Source organism: Neopelma chrysocephalum, unplaced genomic scaffold (assembly GCF_003984885.1).
Source record: "Neopelma chrysocephalum unplaced genomic scaffold, ASM398488v2 Primary Assembly neopelma1_99, whole genome shotgun sequence".
NCBI lineage: Eukaryota > Metazoa > Chordata > Aves > Passeriformes > Pipridae > Neopelma > Neopelma chrysocephalum.
The window spans coordinates 672,894-700,160 of record NW_020897762.1 but is presented as its reverse complement, the minus strand read 5'-3'; the positions used below and the strand labels follow the sequence as shown (position 1 = coordinate 700,160).

The 27,267-nt window shown below is 38.5% G+C and overlaps 1 protein-coding gene across 4 annotated transcripts in view; it reads left to right on the top strand.

Moving 5' to 3' along the window:
• WDPCP (WD repeat containing planar cell polarity effector) overlaps positions 1–27,267 on the top strand; it is a 148,745-nt gene that overhangs the window by 64,998 nt on the left and 56,480 nt on the right. For all 4 annotated transcript variants that reach the window (XM_027694899.1, XM_027694898.1, XM_027694901.1 and 1 more), the window contains exons 10-13: positions 1,331–1,522; positions 10,018–10,627; positions 14,682–14,870; positions 17,344–17,467. In XM_027694899.1, the coding sequence (XP_027550700.1) occupies positions 1,331–1,522; positions 10,018–10,627; positions 14,682–14,870; positions 17,344–17,467 (1,115 nt within the window). The remainder of the gene's footprint in view (positions 1–1,330; positions 1,523–10,017; positions 10,628–14,681; positions 14,871–17,343; positions 17,468–27,267) is intronic.

Below are 27,267 nucleotides of genomic sequence, written 5' to 3'. Positions count from 1 at the left end.
TTGACAAGTAAAACACAGGATATTCTGAAAATATTGACCTTTTGCAAGTTTTTCCTGTCTGTGGTTTTTTAATCCATTTCAATTTACTGAAGGAGACAGAACAAGGAGTTAAATGTTTACTGTGAGAGAACAACATTGGTAATTACTTTGATTTCAGTTCCTTTTGATGTGTATTCAGGGGATGAAGAGGTCAATAATATTATGACCATGCAAATAGAAAAGGGTTCTTTTTGACCATATAAAAAACAGCAAAGGATTATTAAAGCATTAACCTTGATTTTAATGGCCTTGGTTGAGAGCTGAGATCACAATTTGGATGAGCCTGATTATTTACTAAATACAATACATAAATGCAACGGGTTCTTAACACCCATTGCACTCTGGCATTATCGCATTACTGCCAGCCTTTGTTGCCTTGCAGACAGGAATATGAAAGCAATCTGTCATGTAGTGAGACTGGCTCCAGAAGCATTTCTCTGATAAGAAGACCCCCTGCCCTTTGCTAGTGTCTGGTCCAGTAGGCTTAGCCATGCGCTTAATCCCCAGAAAGTGGTTCGATTATTGCTGACCAGCAATGGCAAGATAGTTTTTTTTCCCCTAGCTATCAACCTTCCATTAATTCCTTAAGCAGAAATGCGGTGCAATCTATATTTCCTTGGCATGTGTCACCCAGATGGTGCACTGCTCATGTTTTCAAATAACCATGCTCCAAATAACAGAGTTTGAATAATAAATTCCACAAATCCTTCCCGAGGAAGAGGCACAATTCTCAAGAGCTGCATAAACTTTACGCATGATGCTGTAGCTCATCCACATTATGCAGAAAAGTATATATTCTTTTGCAAAGCAGATGTTTGTGTTTGGATTCCTTAATTTAGGGAGGAAAGAGAAAGATATATGTTTGCTCAAATGCTGTAGAATATATTTAATATTTGATTATGTCTTAAACACTAGCCTTAGCTCCGTGGTCAGCTTTGCAGAACTTGTCATTTAATATGGCTAAGCTTAAATCCGATGTGGAGGTCGATGCTGTCAAGCAACCATGACTGTACATTTTGGTATTGATTGGAGTCATTGCAGTAAATTCCTTCTTAACTCATATTCCTTTCCATCCCAATCCCCTCCCCACAGATAAAAGTGTGAGCATGTCTTTTTCTGTCTGAGGAGATATTTTTCACGTTTACAGACAGCCTATATGAAGATATATGTACGCAGTACTCTGTGTGTATATATACATTCTTTTTCACACACCCAAAGTAAATGCTCCCCTTTGCTCCTACTATGCTATTTTATCACCTCAAATATTTCCTACATTTTTTTCTTCCATCAGATTTCTTATATTGATATACTTGGACCAGAAGGTAGAAGGATGAAACGTCACCTGGCAATAAACTGTATGCAAGATATGGTCATTTGCTGGTGGTCAGCAACTAGTGATGGAGCATGGCCTTGGTCTCCTATTTCCTGTGAGAGGGACAGAGCCAACCTATTGCTATTAGGCTGTGCACATGGCAAATTGGAGGTAAAGTGCTGAACTCTCTTGTTGCATGATTTTTTCAGATTTGCTAAAGAAAGAACTATTCAACTTAAATGCATATTCAGCTAGATATAAAGAACAGGTACAATCAAAACATAAGAAAGGAAGATCAACCATTCTAATGTTAAAATCAAAGGTTTGTTATTTAATAAAAAAAGCACCTTAAATAAGTATGTTTACTATTTTCACCTTAAAACTGGAAACCTGAGAAATGTAGCAAGGAAGTTGTCTTTTTCGTGGAGTAGCTTTGGTGTTGCTAAAACTGAAAATAGAAGTGTCAGAGTTCCACTAGAAAACTGAGTTAGAAATTGTAACTGTTGCATGCATGTCTGATGCAATTATTTTACATTGGCTGCAATGTTAACTGACAGGCATTTTACATCTATTTCAAGTGTTTTGTTATAAAATTCTACCTATGCCCAGATGGTGTTTAAATTGTTGCTATGAGTATTGATCAAATAAGGGACTGTTTTTTTCTAAAAGAAAAAGTCAAAACTCCTCATCTACAGGTGGGAATGTAAGATACAAGTTAGGACAAAGCTACAAACTGACCCTCTTCCTGACAACTGCTTAGCTTACCTTTTTAGGCAGATGTTTCCATTTCATCTATTTCATTTTTATTTCATCTATTCAAGAATCTTCGAATCCAGTTTGTTTTGTTAGGTAGAAAAATAAAAACAGAGCCATCTCTGAGAGAACTGGAGCCTTTTTTGGACTAACATCTTGTATAGATGCTCCTGTATTCAGAATTTTATTTTCAATTTATCTTAAGCCACTTCTAATATGGACTAAAAAAGCACTGAGAAGAGCACAAACTTGAGGATCAGCTGTGGAATAGCTGTTCTGGATTAGCTATTAGAGACTATTTCCCTATAGGGAAAAACCCTAAGTAACACTTTAAAATAAGCCACTCTTACAAACAGCATCCTGTTCTCTTTAATTAGGGAAGATGTAAATGTTTTAATGTCTTGGAACTATTACTTTGATAACTTATATTTGAGTGAGATTTTTTTTCCCTTGGGGCTTTCTATATATTGAAAGCCAAAGAGAAAAGGTAGTTGAGACAGCTTTTCTTTCTTATTTCTGTCATTAGTCACTGTAGAATTGAAGTTTAAATTACCTCCAGCTCTGCCTTCTTTACTTCTTTTCAATTGACCTCTCTCCACTTGCGGTCATCTTTGACTCATCTCTCCTCTGCCTGCTCTACACCTGCAGTTCTCCATTCCCCCTGCAGCTATGCCAGATCACATAGAAAAATTACTCTGGGAGCTAAAATGCGTGGCTGTTCTTTGTAAGCTTTTCCAGCCTAGTCCCTGTGCCAGTTTGATATTATGAAACTTCATCCTATGAGCATTTCAGACCTTATTTCTTACCATGACTTCCGTATGTCCGGGTTCTGACAGTGACATTCCCATGCCTTTTTTTTATCTTTCTGCATCTTCCAGAAAGCTCCCTAATGCCAACAAAGCAGTTTGCAATCTCTGTTTTCTGAGGTGTTGTTTAGAGACTCTTTTCTTCTAAGAAATTCACAGAAACCACCCTGTCAGTTCAAAGCTTTCTGTGTTTCAATATTTATGTTATAGGGAGATTTCCAAAATCACAGTATTCCTCAGCATCTTTCTGTACACCTAGTTTTATCCTTTTCTGGTTTAAACTCTGGTGTAGTCCTAAGCACATCACTGGTTCTTTACACAATAAAGATAATTCACATTCACTGAGTCTTTAGGCCTCATAATCATTTTAATTTGGCCCATATTGTAATAGAAATATAAGAAAACTCTTTTTAAAAGCAGAACTGCTAAATTTGACTGTTCAATTACTTTCCCTTTTTTGATTCTTTGCCTGTACTTGTCTGTTTCAATTCTAAGATCTTTGGATGAAATTTCTTTTCCTCTATTTATCAATAAAATACAAGCACTATGCCAGGGCTATGGAAAACTTAGTCATATATGAATAATAAACTGTCTTGCTGGTTGTCAGTTAGGCTGTTCCATGTACTTGGAATGTTCAGTAAGGCTCAAGACACTCTGCCTATATGTGTAGCCTATATGTGTAGCCTATAAGTATAACCTATGATATTATTTGGTTGAGGTTTTTAGCCTTATTTCCTTATGGGCAGGAGTTAAATTCCTGTGCATGGATGGGAGAACGTCATAAACCAGCAGTTCTAGAAGTAATGTCAACCCCAAACCTGCATTTAACTGAGGTACATTTTTCCCCTACAGAGTCTTGGAGGGGGACATTAACTTAACACCTTTAACTTCTGAAGGTCATTTGGTAGCTTAAACATGAGCAAAAACATAGTTAGCATTTCTGGAGAGCTCTAAACAGTTACTCTCCAGGTCAGACACCACAAAAATACAGCGGTTCTGTAAGCATGCTTATTTTCCTCTCTTTGCCTCTACTCCCTTAACATTTGTAGTATTCCTCAGGTAAATAAAAACAGGATGTGCCATTGTTATGCATGAAAGTAAATCCATATTTATCCTATTTCACCAGTAATACGAATTTTCTCCCAGTAAGTGATTATTGTCAACGGTAGAAGAATAAGAAGCATGAGCTGATTCAGCTTAGAGCATTTATCATAAAGAAGTGTAATCAAGTAATATCACCATTTTACTTGAAAATAATAGTATCGGTTGGATAAAGAAGCATGATTATCTAGAATTAAGAGAAAAGCAGAAATTACTGAATATCAAGACCATAAAGAGCTGTTTGGTATATTGGGTTTGTGAAACCAAGCCCCAGGAAATGAATGGGTGCTACCCACAGCCATCACCTCAGTCCTGAGCTTTGGAAACCACAAAACGACCTGCCAACTGCTGACATTCGTGTGTTGGGGCAGAGCAAAGGTAAATGGGGCACTTATTTGATACTACTTCCTGCCTGGAAGAATTTTTTAAGTATTATTGGCTGCTCACCAGAAGAGTGTGTATTAGGATGAGGACAGGAATAGTTCTGGGATGAGACAGCTCAACCCCTTGTCATGATCATCGCGTGTAACCACACGTTCTGTGTTGGGATGATTCACATTGCCCATGGAGTATTTGGGGTATTGTGTACTTCAGAAGCTTTTCAACTTAATGAAAGAAATACATTTTACTTTTTAAATACACTGTAAATTTGATTTGAATTTTACTATGTGGCTTTATATTTTAGCATTTACTACTATTAAGGCTACAGGTAAGCACTATTCCTCTAAAAACAGAAATAACTTTTTCCTTGCAAATCTCAACTTATTTTACTGAATTTTTTTTCTGAGATCAGTGTTTACTGTGTTGAATGCTGTAAGATTTGGTGAAGAATTGTCCCTTGAAGAAATAAAAGTGCTTTTCTCTTTAGCATTGTCTTTGCTTTGGTGTGTGATGTACATTTGGATAGATGCATCCATGTTGCTGCAGGAGTATTTGTCTGTTGGACCTTTGCCTGCTTTCCTGTATGCATTGGTTTCCTCCAGTAAACTCATCCATTCTCTAATTTATTCATTTAATTATTTGGTGTTTGTTTGTTTTGTTTTTTCTATATTAAAGTATCAGTGATCAAGGATGTTATTTAAATTGTTTCCCTGTGGAGATAATGCTGGTGTTTTGTTTTCAAGACCAGAAGAGGAACCTTCCAGAAATTATTTCAAACAATTTACTATGAATAAAAAGGATCTGATGTGAAATCATCTTTGGATTAAATGCTTTGAGAGAAAGTCCATTTAAAATCAACATGAACTTTATTCTGCAAACAAAAATTAACAGGAGGTGCTGATGCCAGGGCTCAGTTACTGTAGTACTTTGCATTTGTCTTTGCCATGTTTATTTTCACTCCATTTAGTGCTAGTGTGAATGACTGAAATTATACTTCAACCTTGTGGAAAAAAATAGTTTCCCCAAGAGACAATGTTATTTTTTTTTCTCCCAAGAGAAAATATTTAGGTTATTGCATCCACATTGCACCTCAGATTTGTGAAAAAACACAGCAGATCTTTTCTGTGTGCCCTGTCCTACGGTTACTGTAGTGCTCAGAAAAACATCCACCGTGTGTGACTGAATGGCTGAAATACCTCTCACACACATACAGCAAAGAATGTAAAATCCTCCATGTCACATTGGGTTAGAAGTGCAATGAATAATATGGGATGAAGATGATGATGATGATAAATTTTGAAAGAAAATAAGAACAAATGTTGACTGGAGATCTAAATAATAAGATTGAATGTAGGACTGTAGACACAATGCAGCCGAAGAAGTAACCTAGAGTAGGAGCCTTGCATTTTTATTTTAGAAAGGTTTTGAAATAGGGTGGGTTTTTTCCTTTCATCTTCACAGTGCTGTATTTAGAACTATTTTACTCTAGTGTGCACCGCACGTCCCACTTTATGTTTCTAATTAAAATGTTTGTTGTTATTTGGATCCTCACTGTGTGAAATTAAATAAGCACTTTTTTAACATCCATAAAATAAATCAAACATTTTTTTCTCATCTGAAAGACACACAATTCAGTCACAGCAAGCTTATTTCTCTGTTTCTTTTGTTTTCTTTTTTCATCTGCCTGGTAAGCCAATTTTCTGCTTAAGAACTACTGGTTAAAACTCTTACTTGTTTTGATATGTGGACTTTATCCTTTCCCAGTATTCTATGCAAAATACTTCAATATTCAGTGTTCAAAGATTTGCACTGAGAAGAATGATACTGCCCACACAAACTAGTGCTATTATTTTTTTCAAACATAAAATGAAAGAGTTTTAACTAGCATAGTTCAGGGCCCTTATTTATAAACATTAAGAGATTCCTTTACTTGGATTCTTATGATTCCTGACTCTGGGATTTGAGAGCCTGGCATTGTAGCATCCCTCATCCTGCTGATGAGCTGACGCAGAGCCCAGGTCAGTACTGCAAGGGGAAGACAATATAGATGTGCAGTAGTGGTGCATGACTGCCACATCAATAAGGGAAATATGTATAAATTATGTGAACTGTATTTAAATGCAGGTACTGCATGTAAAAGGGACTTTTACATTTTTTAAATTATTTATGTATTTCTTTTCCACAAAGTAATTGGTTTTACTTCACGCAAAGTATTTCCAGAAATCTTTCCTGGAAATCCAAGGCTAAGTGCTTAGCCTAAGATTTATGGAAAGTACTTAACACTGGAAGAACTATATACCCTGCCATGTGATCTTACAGCTCAGTGTTTTCAGATCCACTGCCATATCCCCTCCTCCACATATCTGACAATTGTCCTACCCATTTCTGAGGAAACTCCTCCAGTTTTTGCTTCTCCATTCCCTACGTAAATGATTTGTTAACTCTTTCAATGAAGTTCCAGAGAACTGCTGCTTACCAGGAAGGAAACCACTGGATTCCTTTAAATGGACTGCTAAATCACTATGTGCACTACATATACTAGCATGTGGCTGCTTACCAGATAGAAGAACAGTTGGCAGAATACCATCTTCTTGGGGGAAAAAAAAGTTTTGATTATTAGACTTCTTATCTTTCGAAAGCATTATCTTAGCCTTATTAACATGTTTCTGTAGCTGTATGTCTCTCTGCTTTACTTTTCCAGTTAGCGGCATGCAGAATGAATAATAAAAGTAACTTCTGACAGAGAAACTCAAATCTTCCCTCTGAGATGAAAGTGAATATCCATTTTTTCTCCTTCAGAATGCAAAGTGGCAGTTACATTCAGTAAAACTGGAAGCCAGAACAAAGAGGTCTCTCAGCTTGATACTCTTCCTGCAAGAGGCACATGAGGCCACTGATGCATGAGATCCAATCTAAGGAGAAATGTTTCTCTTGTTTTCAGCCAGAATATGAACAGTAATGTCTAGAAAAGTTTCCTTTAAGCCTTATGTGTTTAAACATTATGCCAAAACTTATGTTTTGAAAGGCAGCAAATAGTCTTTCTCTCCTCGCAGGAACTTTTTCCTAGTTTAGAATTGTGTTGTATACATCAACCAGCCCCTACCCGAGACTTCATTTCAAGGATTTGCTCTCAAAATTATGTGAAGCTAGGAAGCTTCTCATCTCAAAACTCATTAGATTAGCCTTCCAAAATGCAAGATTTTACTTTCTTTTGAATTCAAAGTAGTGGCCATCATTTTGTCCTACTTTTGCTCTAAGAAGGCAGAACAAAATTATGAAATTTGGGTGCTGACTCTCAAACAATCATATGGCAACATTTATTTTTCTGTGACTGTTTCCATTGCTTTTTTCCACCAGTCACTCCTATGGAGTTGTGAAATCCATGTTTCACATATTTTATTCTCTATTGTCTTAACCTTCAAGGCCAGCCTATCTTCAGAATTGAATAGTGCTTTCAGGCTTCCATCTCTCATAGGCTCAATTATTGTGTGGATCTTCAGGACTTTCTTGCAGCTTGTGAGGAGATATCCAGAGAAAAACACTGGTTTGGGGTCAAAATATGTAACTAAATAATGCAGTGCGTTGAAACCTGCCACAGGAAGACAGAAATCTGAGTCCCACAGGGCCTCAAGGCTCATTTCACTGAAGTTATGGAAGCTTTGAAGACTTGCTTGGGCAAGACTTCTGTTTCACACATTTGAAAGGGAACTACCTGGGTCTCTGTACATACTCTTAGGAAAAACTGCAGAACAAACAATACCACTTCGCTTTGTCTTTATTTGGGGTTAGAGAACGCTGTGGTCACAGTAATCCTTTGTCCACAATAACCTCTTTCAGGAGTTTCCTTGCTAAGCAATTTAACACCCTAATAAACACACTTCAGCAGCTCTAACATCTGCATAGTAGCCACTGCAACATTTTGTGGGCATAAAATGCCTAGTTTAGGAGGCTAAGTCATTGTTGAGGGAATGATTGAGGTGAGAAAATGTTTTTTCAGACTATATAAATAATGTAATAATTTATTTCCTCTTTGATATACATTTTCGTTGGTCACTATGTTGAAATTGGTTGGTGAGGTTTTCACAGGTTGGATGCATCGGCTTCTGTATTAGGTGCTTTTGCATTAAGTGGTTCTCTGCATGCTACTCATCTTAAAAGTAGCAAAGACTTTTGTATTAACTGTCAGCTGGTTTCCAGCCAGAGAACTGCAATAATCCTTTTTTTCTTTCTTTTGAATGAGAAACCCTTTTGCTGACAAAATAAGTAAAGTGTCAGAACAAAACATCCTAATCAGCCCGATCAACGTCCCAAATAGCTTGTTTATAAACTTATCAGTTACTTCTGAAGTAATGGGTGGTATGCCAAAAAATCTAAATTTCTTATTCTCTTTTGCAGGATGAAAGGCTAAATTATGTGTTCCATTGCTCTTGTGATCTGTGGAAAACAAATTTAAATTGCTCTAACATTATGTGTGCATTTCTGTTTTCAACCTGAAATTTCCAGCTTTCCTTCCTCGTCCTCTCTCTGTCTTTTAATCACACTTTTTACCCCTTTCTGCGTAAAAGGTGCTTTCATACCACCTGAACTTAAGGGGCTTCCAAAATTTGTGGCAGGTCAGCAGCTTTAATCTATAGTGTGAAGATTGCTGTGGGTGCACCTGAGGGCGGGGTTCGACTCAGGCTGACATTTTCCTTTCACTCTTTATTTCTGCATGAACAAACACTAGCAAGTTTCTGACTGACTTGCACTACTCTCATTATGCTAGAGACATGGGTTTTCTCTCTCTTTCAGAGAAATAGTTTTTCATAAGCTCATTTGCATCTTATTTACAGCTGGTTTTTCTCCCACGGTTTCCCTGTTCATATCCTCTACACCACCTCTCGCTCAAACGCAAATATCATAGGACATGAATCTTCACTGTCTCCACTGTTGTCTCCCCCACTTTATGGTACTTCCCATGTTTCCACACTACAGATTCTTGCTCTTTGCCAGCTGGTGTCTTTTATCACATTAGGCCTTTGTGTTCTTCTTCCAGTTCATTCAACTTTCAAGCACCCCATAATGATCCTCCCTTTTCTGCTATCACAAATTCATCTATTCTGCATCTAAAGCTATGTGGCACCAAAGAACATCTACCACCTACTCATTTGGCAATATACAGTAGATGTTGTTTAAACATGCCATTGTTTCTACCACTACAGTGTAGTATTTTCTGTTACCATGGCCCTGCATCTACACATGATGCTCAGAGTAATCTATTATAGATTTTTTTCAGTAATTTTGGGATTTCTCCCCTACCACCCTTGTGAATAATCAGTTATTCTGATATTCTGCTCATTTTCCCTCTTACTAATGTTGTTAAGACCGTCCTCTCTTTTATCTTCTATTCTGCTAACCTATTATATAGGTCTAGACAAACAAATACAACTCAAACTATATTGCAGGGGTTTTTTAAATTAAATGAGTAAACCTTTTAGAAGGTAAAACAGTAGATTCTAAAGAATGCATATTTGTTTTACTTACTGACCCACAAGAAAACGTATTTGCAGTCGCCTATTTTTAAATCATCAAAGTAAGTGTAAATTACTACAAACGTCTACCAAAACCTCTTGGATTTTTTTTCAGGTTCTGAGTTTTGTCCGTACGGAATGGGATCCCCTCCATGCCAGCTTCAGCACTCACCAGCCTTACCAGGTGCACACAGTGGAGCACTCGGTGTCAGCAGCCAAGGAGCCCATGGCCGACAGCTGCGTCTACAAGTGCCTCAGGAACAAAATCCAGTGTGCAGCCGTCACCAGGATACCGCTGCGATCCAGGGCCATCAGCTGCTGCAGGGATGTTACAGAAGACAAACTAGTCCTGGGCTGTGAAGACTCATCAATAATTCTGTATGAAGCCTACAACCAAGTAACTCTGTTAGCCCAGGCAGAACTGCTGCCTGCTGTGATGACCTACCACCCCGCCGGGGCCGTATTCGTGGTCGGCAGCTCTCAAGGGGAGCTGCAGCTTTTTGACACAGCACTGTCCCCCGTTAAAATTCAGCTCTTGGCACAAGACTATTCACCTGAGGCAACTTTGCAATGCAGTAAACACTTTGAGGTGCCTAGCAGCCTCATCCAGATCCAGTGGGCTGCCCCTCCAGTTGCGTGTGTCAGCCCTGACAGCACTGATATTCATGATCTTTTGTTGGTTAGATTCGACAAAGGACCCTTGGGAGTACTTCACTTTAAACTTGGTAAGTTCCTAAGTGCATATGGTGAACCTTGAGCTCTCAAGGAAACATCTGTACCCCACAAGGTTTTTATAGTTTGAAGCACTCTAATTTTAGATATATGGGACCATAGCCTTAAAAGCAAATTGTTCCAACAATATCTGAAGATATGAACCAAGGAGTTCTTCATCTGTTTCACAATGACTTAATACCTTTTCATATGGGGTCGGACAGGATAGGACCCCAATCTGTTGTCAGGTTGGCATCCCATCATGTTCCCCATTACTCTAATAAAGCATAACAATTTATCATATGGAAAATTCCTTTAATCTATAGTATATAACTTTAGGAATTGTATTCATTCTGTAGCAATAGCCCTAACAAGCTAAAATAATCCATATTTAATAATAGAATAGTAATGCTATTTCTTTCCCAAATGACTTTTTTGTGTGTATGATGTACATTTGTCCCAGTACTCTCTTATTCTAGCTTCAGTACATGAAGTTGCATCTTTTCTTTCCTTGAAGACTTTTCACAGAAGAAGAAAGTTCTTCATAACTTTCAGAGAAGTTTGGTCTCTCAACTAATTTGCAAGGACTTGTGAATAAAAGAATTAATAATACTAATTTTAGAATTTATATAGCACTTCTCATTTTAGGTGTAAGGAGACTCTGAAAGAGTAAACCCACAACTATCTTCCTCTTATAAGCAGAATAACAAGAAGCAGAAAAGGAAAGCTAAAGGGCTTTCCAAGAGTTACACAGCGAGTCAGTGGCTGAACTAAGAATAAAACCCCTGCAGTGGCTCATCAGTGAGAACTGTATTCATTTCATTCAAGTCAGGCAAGTTATGGTGGTGTAAATCCACTGTGAGGGCTAAAAAAACAATCATTCTTAAACCCTCTGATTCCCAAGCCGGTGTTTCAGCGGGGCAGACAGCCATCCTGGAAAATTTCACCATTTTGCCCATTGTCCAAGAAAACAAGATTGCCTCTATAGATCTTCATGGGTGTTTTTAATGATTCTTTTGTATAAAGCTATTGAGATTAGAAACAAGCCTTTTTTAAAGAAAAACAAACAACCCCCCAAAAAAAAACCAAAATAGCAACCTAGTTGCCAGTAAGATTTGAAAATCGACTTTATTTCTTTACTTAATGAGACACACATGTACTTTGGTGTGGGATAACCTGACTAAAAGTACCACAGACCTAAGAATTTGAAAGACTGAATTAATAAAACTTAACCAAGCATGGCACTGCAAAAAGGTAAATTAATATAATGAGATGTTTGCAACACAAAAATGTTGGATTGACTTCTAGTTGTGTAATTTTAAAAGAGCTGATCAGGATTATTGCTGTTGTCCAAAAAAACTATTAAAAGACCTGTTTGCAGGTTATCATTTATTTTGAGATAATTAGCTGCATTAAGTTCAGTGACAGGTTTAATAGTTGCAGAGTACCCCAGAACACTAATTATAGCAGCTATTTGATGTTTTTGTGCATGTTGGCCATTTGAAAAAAACAAACCCTCTAAATTATCTGAGTCCTGATTTTGGCTGGGATGGAGTTGAGCAGGAGGCACTCTACCCACCTCTACCTTGCTTTTCTTCAGTCCTCCCTTGTGAGGTTTTCTCACAACAGCTTTCCAGAAAGCACAGCTTTCCCCTTGCTATCTTTAGCACATTTATGTTCTTACCAACGCAAGCAGGCTCTCAGTACAGGGATTTAGAGGCCTTTCCTGCTAATTGCAGCTTGTAAACTTAATTGGACTGTCTCCCTGGGCACCGTTCCTAAATCAATTAGGCAGTGAGTTGGCTGTCACCTCTTTTTCCCAAGCAGGTTGCCTGGAAGCGCACCACCCAGGAGAAGTCAAGCATCCAAATGGGAAGATGTTGACCTCTACAGCTGAAAGTTATCACATTTTAAAATTCATTCTGTATAATTACTATAAAATCTCTTCTAGGAAGAAGGCAAAGCTGTCTCCCTCCTTCCCTCCCTCCCTCTTTGTAGTCCACTGTGCAAAAATATGCTGTTCTCTATTTCATCCTGGTTTTCAGCTTTACACTTCTTCTGCTTAGTTTGCCACACTACCGAAGTAACTGTGTTGCTTAGCGAGCCCTTCTTCACAGCCTCAGCAGTTTTTAGGTCTGTGCTGTTTAAGAAATAATGCAAATATAAGTTATACAGAACATATAGGGGTCCATGACAGCAAGACCCAGACAGGCATTCAGGAGTGAAATAAACTTCATAATTAACACATGGCTTGGAATGGTTTCCCACAGAAGTATGTTAAGAAACTATGTCAGTGAGAATAAGCAAATATGTTTTTAACTTCCAGCTATATTATGATTTTGGGCAAGTTCTCTGAATTCTCCATTGTGCTGTCTATCCAGTTTTATTTCAGGAAAAGATTCATATAAAATATACCTTCAAACATTAATGGCAGATATCTTTGGTGTCTAATGCCAAACTCATTTCCAAAAGCGTTGTAGCTTCTTGTCATTGATGTCAGCCTAGAGCCTGGATAAGGCCAAATGTGATACTCATGCCAGTGGTTCAGCATTGCTGGCCTCAAAAGGCATTTAAAATATAATATTATATTTAATTAACATGAAGATAAATATTTTCACCTTCACTTAGTTGTTAATGTGAAGATTGCCCAGCTTCTGTAATACTTTAAAAACACTAAACATTTAGGAAGAATAAAGTCTGCCATAACTATTATATATTAACAGGTTAAACGTGGCTATTACACATTGTAATGTCCACAGGCTATAATACATGCAAATACATTAGAAAACCATGTCTTTTCTTAGCTGATGCTAAAAAAATTAAGTATTTCTCTGTTACAAAATATAAATATGCCCCCCAAAGCATCAGATCTGTATATGCAAGTTCTTAGCAGGTTACTTCTCCTCAAGATATAGTCAGATGTTTTTCTTCACTTTTTATTTTCCTCAATTCTTATTTTGCATCACAAGCAATATTCACAACAACATTTATGAAAGTTATGTGAGGTATGTTTTATATATATCAGGTCTGCTTTTCTCTGTTATCAGACTTTGTTTTCCCCAGCGAGTCGTATGGCTTTAATATCAATATTGAAAATCATCTTGTTCCCTTTCTCATCAGAACGTTTTCCTTAAAATTAGTTTTTACAAACAAGATCAGAATATAAATTGGGAAAATAAAAAAAAAACATAATGTTTTCATTTAAAGAGAAAGAAAAAGTAAATTTATTCTGGTCTCTTTCTAATATTTGGAGGAGTACTGATAAAGAATACTCTATCAGAGTGAGCAAGACTTGCTAAAATGCCACGTGTGGCCTATGTTACATGATCATTTGGCTAGTCAGAGACAATAAATAACATTACTTTCTGCAGCATTTCAGACACCTTTTCTGCTCAGAAGCTGAGATCTGCAAGTCAAGAAGCATTCTTATGGCAAACTTGTTCTTGGTTTCGTGTACAACCGTAATTCAAAGGTCTCTAGGTGTTGGTAACTTCATGATATCTCCTCACAGTAAAAATGCTTCACTTAGAGAATATTACCAAGCTAGAGGTAGGTTCCAGAGCCGTTGCATTGGGGAGACTAATTGAGTAACAGTTACTTTGAAGTTGGAGCTCCTGTACACTTGTATACACAGGTACGTTTGTGTGACACAAATGCTGGGTTTTAGTGTTCTTCAGCAGTATTTCCCTACAGAAAGGAGATGCTGTGAAAATTAATTTATTACCTACCATACAATAGTGATAAACTGTGAATAAACTTTTTCTACCATGTCTAAAACAAACTTTATTACATGATGTTGTCACCAGTGAGTTTTGGCTACATTCGCTCGACCTTCATGTGTGAAGTTCACTGATGGTTTTTCTCTGCTGTCCAAAACATGCTCAGCCTAAATATACCAAGATATGAAGGAGCTACCTCGTGTAAAAATTTAATACTGAAACCCATCAACTGAATTTTAAACAGTGGCAATTATTTTTAACTGTGCTGAAAAGTAGTCAGCTACTGTTTTACATACTCTGTATCAAAGTATAAACCCATTATCTTTGGTTTTAATATTTCCTGTTAAAGGTGTGATCACAAGAGGACAACTGGGCCTTGTGGAAATTATCCACCAGTACATTCGTTATGATGAGATACATGAGGCAATTAATGTCCTGAACACCATGAACTGGAACACAATGGGTCATCAGTGCTACATCTGCTTGAGTGCCATTTGCAACCACCTTCTTAAACAAAAGCTTACACCAGACAGGGAAGGTAAGAGACTGTTTATATTTCTAATGTATTTTTGTGGTCTCTTTGTAATTCATATGTGGATTATGACAATATATTTATTGACTGTATAAAGAAGACAATAGTGAGTATCGAGACAGCCAGATTATGGTGCTTCATAATCACATAGCATATGTAGACAAGTCATTTCAATAAAATCTGGGCTAATGTGTTAACCACATTTTAGTTTGTATCAATAGTGATACTAAAATAATGCATATTTTAATATACATATGCTGTAGGCATTAATATGTAGCATTAACATACATATGTTGTAACTTCACTGCATTCTGTAAATGTAGCTTATGTTACAGACAAACAGTACAGGATTGAATTGTTTGTTATATGTACATGCTGAGACAGCACCAACTTAAGGAGGGATGTTTTCCTGCAACAGGGACAAGAGATTTTAATATGTTTTTAAGGTGCTTTTGAAGGGTCATTCTTTCATTACAAGATACAAAGTCTTTGAATACACTATCCTCTGCTGCCTCCTTTAGGATTAAAGCACTTGTCCTCACTGTAATCTGGCCCCCTGCAGTAGTAGCTGGGGTCCCTCACAAGAAATTATGAATTTTAGGTTTAGCCCCATCTCTGCTGAGCCCTGTTGTGATGCCTTCCTCTTGATTTGCTGTCTATCTTGAAACTCAATAGACTTCAAGATTTGATGTGCCTTGATTTAGTGAAGGTGTTATCCTCCAGTCTAGCAGGCAGACAGCTGGACACCAGGCATCTTTTGTAGCAAGAAAGAGTACTCAGGATTCTGGCATGTTTGATGATAGAAAAACTCCAAGGTGTCCTACATTGCTGCCAAGCCATCAGCTATCCCATTTTGTGGGATCTGATTTAAAAAATCTCTGCATTGCAAACATGACATGTCGATTCTAAACAAAACATGCTTTGAAAAGGACCTGTGAAAAGGGCTGAGCGTGAAACTCTTCTAAAAATATGTACGTTATAAACAGAGGTTTGTGTGTTTCCCCCCATGGAGCTCCCTAACACTGTTTACAGCAGAAAGAATTTTATTCCATCCAGGAGTTATTCTATCTGAATCTAACAAATTTGGCATGGTAATTTGTTTTCTTTTTTATTAGCAAAACCCAGTGGAGTCTTTTATTTATAGTGATGGGGCAGTTATCTCTGAGATCTTTATCCTGCCTTCAACATCAAGCTGGGCTATCTGATGAATCTATAACTGTGCTAGTAGTTACTCATATTCCATGTTGGTTGAAATGTTTCAGAAGTACAAAACATGCTGTCAAGAAAACAGCAATGGCAAGAGAGTATGTCTTGTTTTTCTATTTTAATCTAAATTGACTGCTGCTTTGAAAGAAAATACCTTTAAAGTTCGACTTATCTTACTATCTAGATTTAGGATAACACAAAACTAGTTTACTAACAGTTTGCCTGTGTTACTAACACAGTCATCATCATAGTGCTATCAAGCTAATAAAGTAAAATATAACTATGCTCGGAAAAAAAGAACCATTATCACGAAATACAGAAATGCCTAGTTCAAACAAACATTAATAACAGCAAATCAATGAGATTCTGTTTGCCTAATGAGACAATACATTATATTTTCCTTTTAAAACAATGTTAATATATAGCGAATAAATACATAGTAAATTCTCCCTATTCTGCCTACAAGGCCTTGTACTATGTTGTTAACTATCAAGCAAAATTCACATAGCATAAATATTATTGATCATTAAATTTCCTTTCAGCTAAGCATGTGGGACACAGAAGTGTACTGTGTATTTACTTGCATTATTTATAATTTTGTAATAAAAAATTGTAGAAAAATGCCTAAGAGCTTGAGCTGTGGAGTATATCAGTCAGAAAATATTTAAAGCAGAGAGAACTTGTGTAACAAAAAGGTTTTATTTTATTGATTACGAGGGAGGTTATCCTGTTTCTCACCACTACATGCTGTCAAACCCCTAGGGTTTTTAGACCCTTTTATTTAAAATTTTTAAAGAACTGTGGGCTGAAGGAGGTTTCTTAGACCTCAAGGCCATCACAAGGAGGGTTCTGTTACCTGCTGACCTAACACAATAATCCCTGAAAAACCAAACTCCCTTGTTGTTTGCCTAAGAGGACAAAGATGATTTGAGCTAATTGAGAGTTCATCTCTACTGGACAATCTTGTTCAGACTGTATTACTCTTATGAGTCACTTTTAGTTGTAGGCTGCTGGTGAGAACTTGATGTGTTATAGACTTCATTATCCTTTTGATAGCTTTTATTGCTCAAAGTCCTTGTCAGCTCTGCCTCAAAGTGAAAGTTTATATGCACATTTGTGTTTGTACAATCTGTCATATTTTAATTTCATCTGTCCTACAACAACATCACGTTTCATCAGTGTTTGAGGAGTTTGACTGACTGCAAACATGAGCAACCTGTTGTAATTGAAACTGATTCCCTTGCTTCATTGCTGCTGTGTTTGAACTCCACAGCACAGCTTGAGGCAAGCCTTGGAACCTTTTATGCACCAACAAGACCCCTCTTGGATTCAACTGTGCTGGAGTACAGGGACCCAATCAGCAGATACGCAAGAAGGTTCTTCCACCACCTGCTCAGGTGAATGACAGTTTCAACTTCTATCAGCTTAAAATTAATTGCATATTTCAATAACTGCCTACTTTAATGTGGTTAACATTTTCCAAGAGGACCACCCCTGACAAAAATGCATTCATTGTTAATGTTTGTTTAACTTGCACTTTGGTCCTTTCAAATAGAGTATTTCAGATAAAGTGCTATTCAGAGCTCTTCTGTCATCAGTACACTTAAAATGAATCACCCTTTCCCTTTTAGCTTGATAGAGAAAAGATAACATGCTTATGAGAGATTGATATTCAATAACTACTTTTAGATTAGCTATTGAAAGAGCTTACAAACTTGGAGAAAACCTTGCTAGAACACAAAAGAATGCTGCATGATCCAAGACATTCCTATCTTTGCACCACTGAAATCTGAGCATTTTGTTATTCTTACCTTTAAAGTTCTCATATATAAATTGATGTTCCAGTAATTTTCAGTGAATTTTCAGTGACATTCGTGTAAGAGGAGAAAATGAAATGTTGAATTTGTCTGTAAATTATATAAAATCATGGAATGGTTTGGGTTGGAAAGGACCTTAAAGATCATGTAGTTCAACCCTCTCACTACCGTGGACGGGGACACCTTCCACTAGACCAGGTTGCTCAATGGCCCATCCAGCCTGGCCTTGAACAGTGCCAAGGTTAGGGCATCCACAGCTTCTCTGGGCAACCTGTTCCAAGTGCCTCACCAACCTCACAGTAAAGAATTTCTTCCTTATATATAACCTAAATTTCCCCTCTTTCAAGTTGTACCCATTATTCCTTATCCTATCACTACAGTTCCTGACAGAAAGTCCCTCTCTGTCTTCCCAGTAGACACCCTTCAGATACTGGAAGGTTGCTATAAGGTCTCCACACAACCTTCTCTTCTCCAGGCTGAACAGCCTCAACTTTTTCAGTCTGTCATCTTAGGGGAGCTGCTCTTACCTTAGATAATACCAAATTCAGCTAGAATTTATAGTGCGTTGGTTTATTGTTTTATTTTTCCTTCAAAATAAATCAATAGCTTGAATTTCAATCAGTTATCAATATGCAGCAGTTTAACCTGTTCATTTGTTCAACAACAACTATAATTGAAACATTCCCTCTGAGAATTACCCAGTGGATGAAAATAAGGATGAATTACCTTCTGAAAGATACGTTTGTAACACCTTGTTGAGAAGGAGTGTAGATGGACATAGTGAAAAGACGTACAATGAACCCTTTTTCAGGGATTCATTCAGATTGTATACATTGTCTGCATAGGCAAAGCTAGGAACTGCAAGTTACTTTGACAGTACAGTGTGCTTTTTTTCAAATCTTAAAGAAAAATATTTTATATTGTCTTCTACACTTTGAGTCTGAAGAGGATCATCTTACTGGTAAACAGATCCATTCCAGTGGGGAAATTATTCCAAATAGATGAATGCTCCAATATTTGCATAACATGCACCAGCCTTTCACTGGAGTTTTCCTAATACACATGGCCATAACAGTGGGCACAAACTCTGCTGTTGCCTTTCTCCTAGAAACCAGCAGGGAAGATATGTTGTGGCGATGGCCAACTTGTGGTGGCTGTGGGCCAGTTGCCTGCGGAGGACAGATGCAGAAAGAATGCCTTGGAGATTGCTGAGAGGTGTAACTATAGTGCTCTTACATCTGCAAGAGAAAGGTGTATTACCTCTGACTCAGGATTTGCTTCCAAGTGCTAGCAGGCATGCAGAGGCATGGGGCCCCAGCTAAGCTGCCAGCCCTTGGGGCTGCTGAGTGCAGCTGAAACACTGACTCAACCTTCCTAAAACAAGAACCTTCAGTGTCAGAATGCTGCCTGGACAGCGTGGGGCACAGACAGGAGGTGTGCAGAAGAGTATTTTACCTCCACCATAAAGCAGCGCTTGAAAAATCTACAGTTGTGGCAATTTTGGGAAAAATGTGTGCTATTTTGCTGTTTCCCTGTTGTCAAAGGGATTTGTATTCAGCTGAATCAAAGTGATAGGATCGTGTGATTGCTGCAGAACAGATGGTAATGCTTAAAGCTTATCTCAGAAGACATAATCTAAGTACAAAATTAAATGTTCAAATACGGGAGATTTATCTGATAGAAAGCAAAGAAATGATGTTCAGAGCTGATCATTATTGCATTAAAGTGGCTGTGCCTTAATTGGTGTTTATTTCCTTTTAGATGTTTTCTTCAGTGACTAGAATGATTTGAATGTAGGCTAAGCAGAGAAAACTACAGATTTGTTGGGGAATGGCAAACCATGGTTCTGGGTGAGTGAATGCCATCCAGGCATGATGCAATGTCTAGGAGGATCATAGGGAGGCACAATGCTCACTGATTCAGGCACATGGAAGTTGCAGCTGCTGCTATTACATCTGTCAGTGAGAGGCCAGCAAGACAAACCACTTCTGCCGGACTGCATTTACAATTGTAGGTTCAGAACAGGAGGAAAAGTGAGAAGAAAATTATTCTCTTGCCCTTTCAGGTCATCATGTTATGCGCCTGAGGACACTGAAAATGGAGAGTTCCTCCCACTACCTGTTTGTCAGAGACAGTGGCTGTTTCAGGGGGTTAGGAAACCTACATTTTAAGTCAGTTATATGCTCTCTGTCTCAATCCTTGTCATTCCAAAATGTTGGAAGTCAAGGAGACAAGGCAGAAGGCCAGCTTGATTGAGCAGGGATCTTCTTTTGGAGATAAGGCAAAAAAGGAAGGTGTATACCCAGTGGAAGCAAGGTCAGATGACGTGAAAGAAATACAGAGATGCTGCTCACCACTGTAGAGAGAAAATGTGTGTGGCTAAAGCTCAGTTGGAGTTGAAGCTGGACAGAACTGGGGAGGACAATTAAAAGAGTTTTTTAAAATATATTAATGGCAAAAGACAGTGCAGAAATAACATCAGCCTGTTACAGAGTGAGGATGGTCACCTCACAAACAGGGACATAGACAAGGCAGAGATGTTTAGTGCATTCTTTGTCTTCAACACTGATGATGAACTAAGGGGGTCCCAGTGCCCTGAGCTGGAAGACCATTCCAGTGAGAATTATAAACTCCAAGTTGAACCTGAAGTTGTGTTGCACCTGCTGCTTGAGGTGGTTCCCAACAAATCTGTGGGGCCTGATGGGATTCATCTGAGAATATTCAAAGAGCTGACTGATGTCATTATGAGGCCTTTCTCAGGTTTTGAACTGTCGTGGGAATCTGGAGAGGTCCCAGTTGACTGGAAGCTGGCTAACATTGTCCCAGTTTTCAAGAAGGGCAAGAAGGATGACCCTGGAAACTACAGGCCTGTCGGTCTCACTTCAGTGACTGGAAAATTATGGAGAAGATTATTCTGGGAGGTATTGACAAATACCTGAAGGACAACACAGTCATTAGTCACAGCCAGCACAGCTTCATGAGGGGAAAGTCCTGCTTGTCAAACTGATTTCCTTTTAAGACAAGGTAACGCACCTGGTTCATCCAGGGAAGACAGTTGATATAATCTTTTTGGATTTCAGTAAAGCTTTAAAGCTTTTGATACTATTTCTCACATTCCTCAAGGGAGGTAATTGTCCCGCTCTGCTCTGCACGGGTGTGGCCTCACCTCGAATATTGTGTGCAGTTTCGGTCACCACAATGTAAGAAAAATATTAAGCTATTAGAGAGTGTCCAAAGGAGGACAACGAAGATGGTGAAGGGCCTTGAGGGGAAGCCTTGTGAGGAGTGTCTGAGGTCACCTGATCTGTTCAGCCTGGAGAAGAAGAGACTGAGGGGAAACCTCATTGCAGTTACGACTTCCTCGTGAAGGGAAGAGGAGGGGCAGGCACTGATCTCTTCTCTCTGGTGACCAGTGACAGGACCCAAAGGAATGGCCAGAAGTTTTGTTAGGGGAAGTTTGGGTTGGATATTAGGAAAAGGTTTCTCACCCAGAGGGTAGCTGGGCACTGGAACAGGCTCCCCAGGGAAGTGGTCACAACACCAAGGCTGACAGAGATCAGGAAGCGTTTGGACAACACTGTCAGGCACAGGGTATGATTCTGGAGGCTGTCCTGTGCAGGACCAGGAGTTGGACTTCGATGATCCTAGTGTATCCTTTCCAATTTGGGATATTCTATGGTTCTACAATTTGATTTATTCACTTTTTTACCCTTATTCATTTAGCACTGAGTGCATGCAGGCTCATTACAAATAGCTAATGAATCTCTTCAGAGTGAATTTTTTTGTTACAACAGATGTGTTTGCATGACCAAACAAGAAGACTTGAATGCAGAAGCCCTGTAAACTGCCAATGCCAAGTTGATGCAGCACTAAGGGAACATTTTGTTACTCCCGTATGAGCATGAGGAGACAAAAGCAAAGTGATCACTTTGTACCCTATTGCAGCAAGAAGTAGAGGACACATAGTGCTTCCTAAATTATGTGCAGTAAAATTATGGCTGTTATTCAAAAACGATTTCTTGGCATAGAATAGGGCCTTCTGCAATTCATTTGGGCTTCAGAGAAAGCAAGCAGCAGATGCACAGAAGTTAAATCTGGTGGATAAGGAACAATGGAGAGAAACTCAGAGGTTTGGTAGGAAGTGAGAGAAGGAAGTGGGGTTATGAGCGTGATAGAAGAGAAGGCATTGGGGATGAAGGCCTAAAGGCAGGCATGGGGATGTACAGTGTCCTGCAAAGAGGGCAGAGTGGGAATACAGAGCAAAATAGGGGAAGACAGCTTAGGATATGTGTGGTGGGCTATAGAGGAGACCAGACACATGAGAGATGGACAGGGAAGGGTGGAGTCTTGCATACAAGATTAAAACATTAAAACACTTAAATGTTTCTAGATCTAAATCTGAAAAATGTTCATATAAACAAAAGTCTTCACCCCCCTCTCCAGCTTTCCTTTGAATGCCCCACCAATCTGCCTTAAGCCTTTTCTAGAAGGACCCACTCTGGAGAGAGAAATATTAGTTCATTCTGCATGCTGAGACAATCTTTGACCTGCCTGCTGAGTCTGCCAAAAAGGTGCCAGTTATTGTTGTACTTTTAAAGATGTGAGTGTCTGTATTTACTAGAATTGAGAAACATGGTTACCTGTTCAGAAAGGCTATCCTCACCTAGCCATGTGCCAGTGATTTTAATCACTGCTGTAGGCTGGAAGGTTGTACATCCAGTTGCAAATGACTGGAGACGTGCATTTTCACATTGTCACTGAGATTATAGGCTAGATATTTTCCTACCATCAGTGAGATAAGTTTCTAGAAAACGCTGGATGCAGCAATGGTAGGTTCCCTCTTTAGGTATCAGGCACTTTGGAAAGAAGATGCTCCATCCAGCCTGCGACGGGCAAAGGAATACTGACAGCACAACTGGAACAGATCGCAATTAGGAGGAGGGAAAATGCTTTGCAATATGTTCGACACAGCCACGTTTTTTGTATGCATCGTTATAAAAGCTAAGTTCTTAAATTTGCAAACCATGCAGCATCTGCAGCTTCCCCTAAAATAGAAGCTTAGAGCTTTGCAGGTATAGGCCCTGAATGTAGAATATGGAATACCTCCAAAAACAGGCGTTCAGGATACAAAATTAAAATTAAAGGCCTCTTAATTATATGCCGGGGATCCATTACAACAGTATTTACAGAATGGATAATTATTTTCACTCTAAATTCTTATCTATAATTAAAAAATACAGGAACTGAATTACAAGTACAGAAATGTATCTTAGGTGTTCCTTGCCACTTCAGTAGCACTCTGGTATTTTATTATGATGTCACTGCTTATAATAATATAATGCATTGTATCATTATGTAAAATGTTGAGCAGAGGTGGATTTATTGGGAAGCCTTGGGGAGCTGTAACCTCCTTGCCTCCACCCTTTTGCTACGTGTATTTGTGTGATGGGGGAGTGGCTGTACAACCTCCCGCCTCTGTCTAACAGCATCATCTATCCATGTACAAAACATGGAATGGGATGGAATAATTTTTCACTCGTTAACTGTGGCATCGCTGACTCATGGCTTTGCTTCACTCTGATCAAGCATTCGTAAATTGTACTTGTCATATTTTCTAATGCATGAAATTATCTTGTTTGTTTGACACACACACAGAGGCACAAACACATGCCTGCTCTGTTTTGTTCCATTTTTGAGTGAGAAAGCAGGGCTAGAAAGTGAAGTCTCCAGCGCAGGAGTTGCAGAATTAAGATGCAACCACAGCTCTGTGGTTCTGCTGTGCCCTTTCCTCCTTTGTAATTCTGTTTTTATGTTTGTGAATACCCACGTTAAGAATTGGGGTTTTTTTCCTACATGGAGAAATACTAATTGGACCTTTCCATCTGATAATTTCATTATGATAATGTTATTTGTTTTTTTCCCATAGTACAAACATATTTGCCTGCCAACCAAAGCTCTGTTGTAAATAGTAACATAGTGCTTTTGCTTATTTCAAGAGCAAAGTGCAGCTCTGATCACATTCGCTGGTAGAATTTTGGATGGATTCGTGAAAGATTTTCCTTTGTGTGGATCCAAAAATAAGAACCTTCACCATGTTTTTACTGTTACTGTTTCTCCTCCTTCACAAATCTTCTCAGAAGTGTTGTACTCTTCCCAGTGTTCAGTGTTAGATGCTACTAGTTAAATGCAAAAAATTAGCTACATGTTGTGCAGAACTTTCTTCATAAAGTGATATGACTTTATACATAGGACTTGATGGAGCTTCTTTGTAAATAAACACTCTTAAAGGAGATGAGAAAGTAGATGTTCATTAGCATCAGGGAAGACCTGCTTCCAGCCAGTACTGATTTTTATCAATCACTTCACTATTCAAGAGTTATAAAGTGCATTGCTATACTACAAGACATGATGCCTTGACACAGTCAGTTATCATTTAAGTCCAAGATAGCCTTTGAAAAGCTAAAATAAAGCTCTTCTGCCCTGCAGGTACATCACTAATGCAGTACTAACTACCCCTTGGTAAGCAGGTTCCTGTATCACTTCACTGCAATCTGCAAAGTAGACATTCACTGTGAGTATATCCATCCTAAATAGGACCCTAAATCAAAGGTGAAAAAGATGCCTCAGCTCCATAGGAATAGTTCCCAATCCCATCTGCTGCCAACTGTATGGAACTGAGAGACAGAGTGAGCAAAGAGCTTTTATGATCCTTTTTAAGAGCACCCTAGAAGTAGAATCTATAATTATATTGGTACATAGTGTGTCACGAAATATGTATAAACATTAATGATGACATGGTTGAGGACTAAGAATGTCTTTTATATTCATAAGGTAACCTATTAGGCATTAAATTATGCCTTCAGATAAAATGACCACTGATGTCAGTCAGGTTCTCTATGGTGGCCACATGAACAGAATTCATCTCTATGGGAGTAAGTTCAGTAGCAGCATTTTGACTAAAGTAGCACCTTCTGGAGAGGACTTTGAAGAGTCATTTTTTATTATCTTTTGGAAACGATCAAAACCAAAGGTTTTCATATTACCATTGGACTGATAAATGAGAATTTATATTGCTGTGATGGAACTACACATGAAAAGATTCCCCTGGTCATGCTTCTTGACCTGTTTTAGAAAGAAGAAATAAAGGCACCTATTTAATGCAACTAGGTTATTTTTGCAGTTAAAGAGGTTAAATATCTCAGTAGAAGTTTAGAATGTCCTATGTAGTTAATGATTTTTTTTTTCTTAAACCAGCTCCAACACAGTTTTCAATTTCAGGCAGATACTTTGATGGTACAGGAATAGCTCTAGGATTTAATTCTCTAGTGATGATTACAATGTAAGAAATATTGAGAAAAATATTGGGGTGGGGGGGATAACAAATGATATGACATAATTGCTTGAGAACAAAATTCCATGAAGATAAACTGCAAGAAATACCTGTCAGAGATTTGCTCCTCAACCTAATGAGAGACATTGCTTGGAGCATGGGAATAATGGCCCCTTCCATACCCTTGGAGCAGTCTCAGAGCTGCTTTATAGCAGTCTCATTTCGCACAGCCACCAGCAGATGCTGTGTGGTGGCCCAGAGTACCAGAAGTCCTCCAGTTCTCTGCTACGTCCCCACCCATGGGACTGCACTAGAAAAAAGGAACACGGAGTAGCTGTGCTGGGCTGATGTAGTTTGTGCCAAACCTATTCCCACGTGCTGGTTAATCTGACTTTGATATTGCTACTTTCAGAAGCTGAGCCCACTGTTGTGTTGTGTTGTGTAACTGATAATCTGCCCTCATAAGGTAGCTTTTTCCTGCTGCACCAGCTGTGCAATTTCCCTGAAACCTTACAGGCTTTGGACATACATTGAGTGCAGAAACAATGCAAACATACCATATTCATGGACAAAAAAAATCAAGAATTAGTTCTTAACAACACATCACCCTTGAGCAGCTGCTGTAAATCAGCCTCAGCCTTTGCAGGTTATCAGTTACTCCCTCCCCATCAACTCCACCTAGTCACTAATAGTATCTCCTTTTGGAATGACACTCAAAAATCTCTAATTTGAGGTCCTGACTGAGAACTGAATTTAAGATTTTTTTTTTCCTTGAAGTCTTTCCTAAGTATTTCATGTCGCATCTCTTTACCAAGATACTTCTTCTCCATTCATCTTCAGAGTCCTCCTGAGCCCCACCCTGAGCCTTCCCTTTACTGTATATGGATCATCTGGCAACATTCTGTTTTGAACTCAGCTCATCAGATCAGATTTTTCTCCCACTCTTTCAGACTTTTTTTTCTGACTTTTCTCCCAGTTCCATCCAGTGCCCTCCAGGAATTGCTAACTGAATAGTCAGGCAGCTCTAGGCCTTCTGTCTTCAAATGCAGGTCTGCCTTTTATGGTTCTTCAGAACCAAAGAGCCTGCCAAGGAAAGAACACCATAAGGAAAATTTAGAACAAAAATCAGCAATAGTCAATTGTCCAATAACTGGATGTAGTGTCTTGGGGGTGCACTTCACCTCTCATGACTTAATAATATAGAATTTCTATGTCTCACATGCTCATCTAGTCTTGCTCTGTAGTTAGTATAAAGACATGGGCACCCAAAGGTTGAGTAATCCCATCGAAGGGAGATGTCTAAGATAAGCATGAAGAATCAAACGTCAGTGCCTATCCCTATCAATTAACTATAAAAGAAGCCTCCCTAATTAGCTTAAATTAGCCATGTAAAGGTAAGCTGTTTGAAGATAAATGGAGTGATTTGCACTGTAAATGTCTAGCTCCTGTATCACATTATTACTGGCCAGTTAACAGAAAGATCTTAGATGCTCAGATGGTTTCTGTAATGGAAGGAGAGAGGCACAAAGACAAGCAAAATATATATCAAGAAAGGTTTACAAAAAGCAGATAGGCATGTCAATGTCTTTAAAAATCTCCTTTTGACCAGCTGGCCAGTATAGGAGAGAATGGAGGTGTTTCTTAGTTTACACTGGTAAGTGCTGATGTATCAGTAAGAAAGATTATACTAGAGGTAGATAAACAGTAATATATGACCAGCACTAGGTAAAATTAATTCAAAATTTCTAGAGGTAGTCAAGCATAAAACATCTGAAATACACACTGTGGTGTATAACCTCTTATTTATAATGACCTTAGCACCTGAGGACAGGAACATGGAAAATATTAAGTCAGTTTTCAAAACATCCTGGAGAGACCTTGAAGAACTATAGCCCTGTAAGTCCAGACTCTGTACCAGTGAAATTAGTAGAAACTATATTTTAAAAATAGTGTGAACGTACAGACAAATAACGTTGTACTGGGGGAGAGTCAGCAGGATTTATGTAAAGGCAAGTCATGTCTTAAAACTCCGAATTCTTTGATGTCGGCA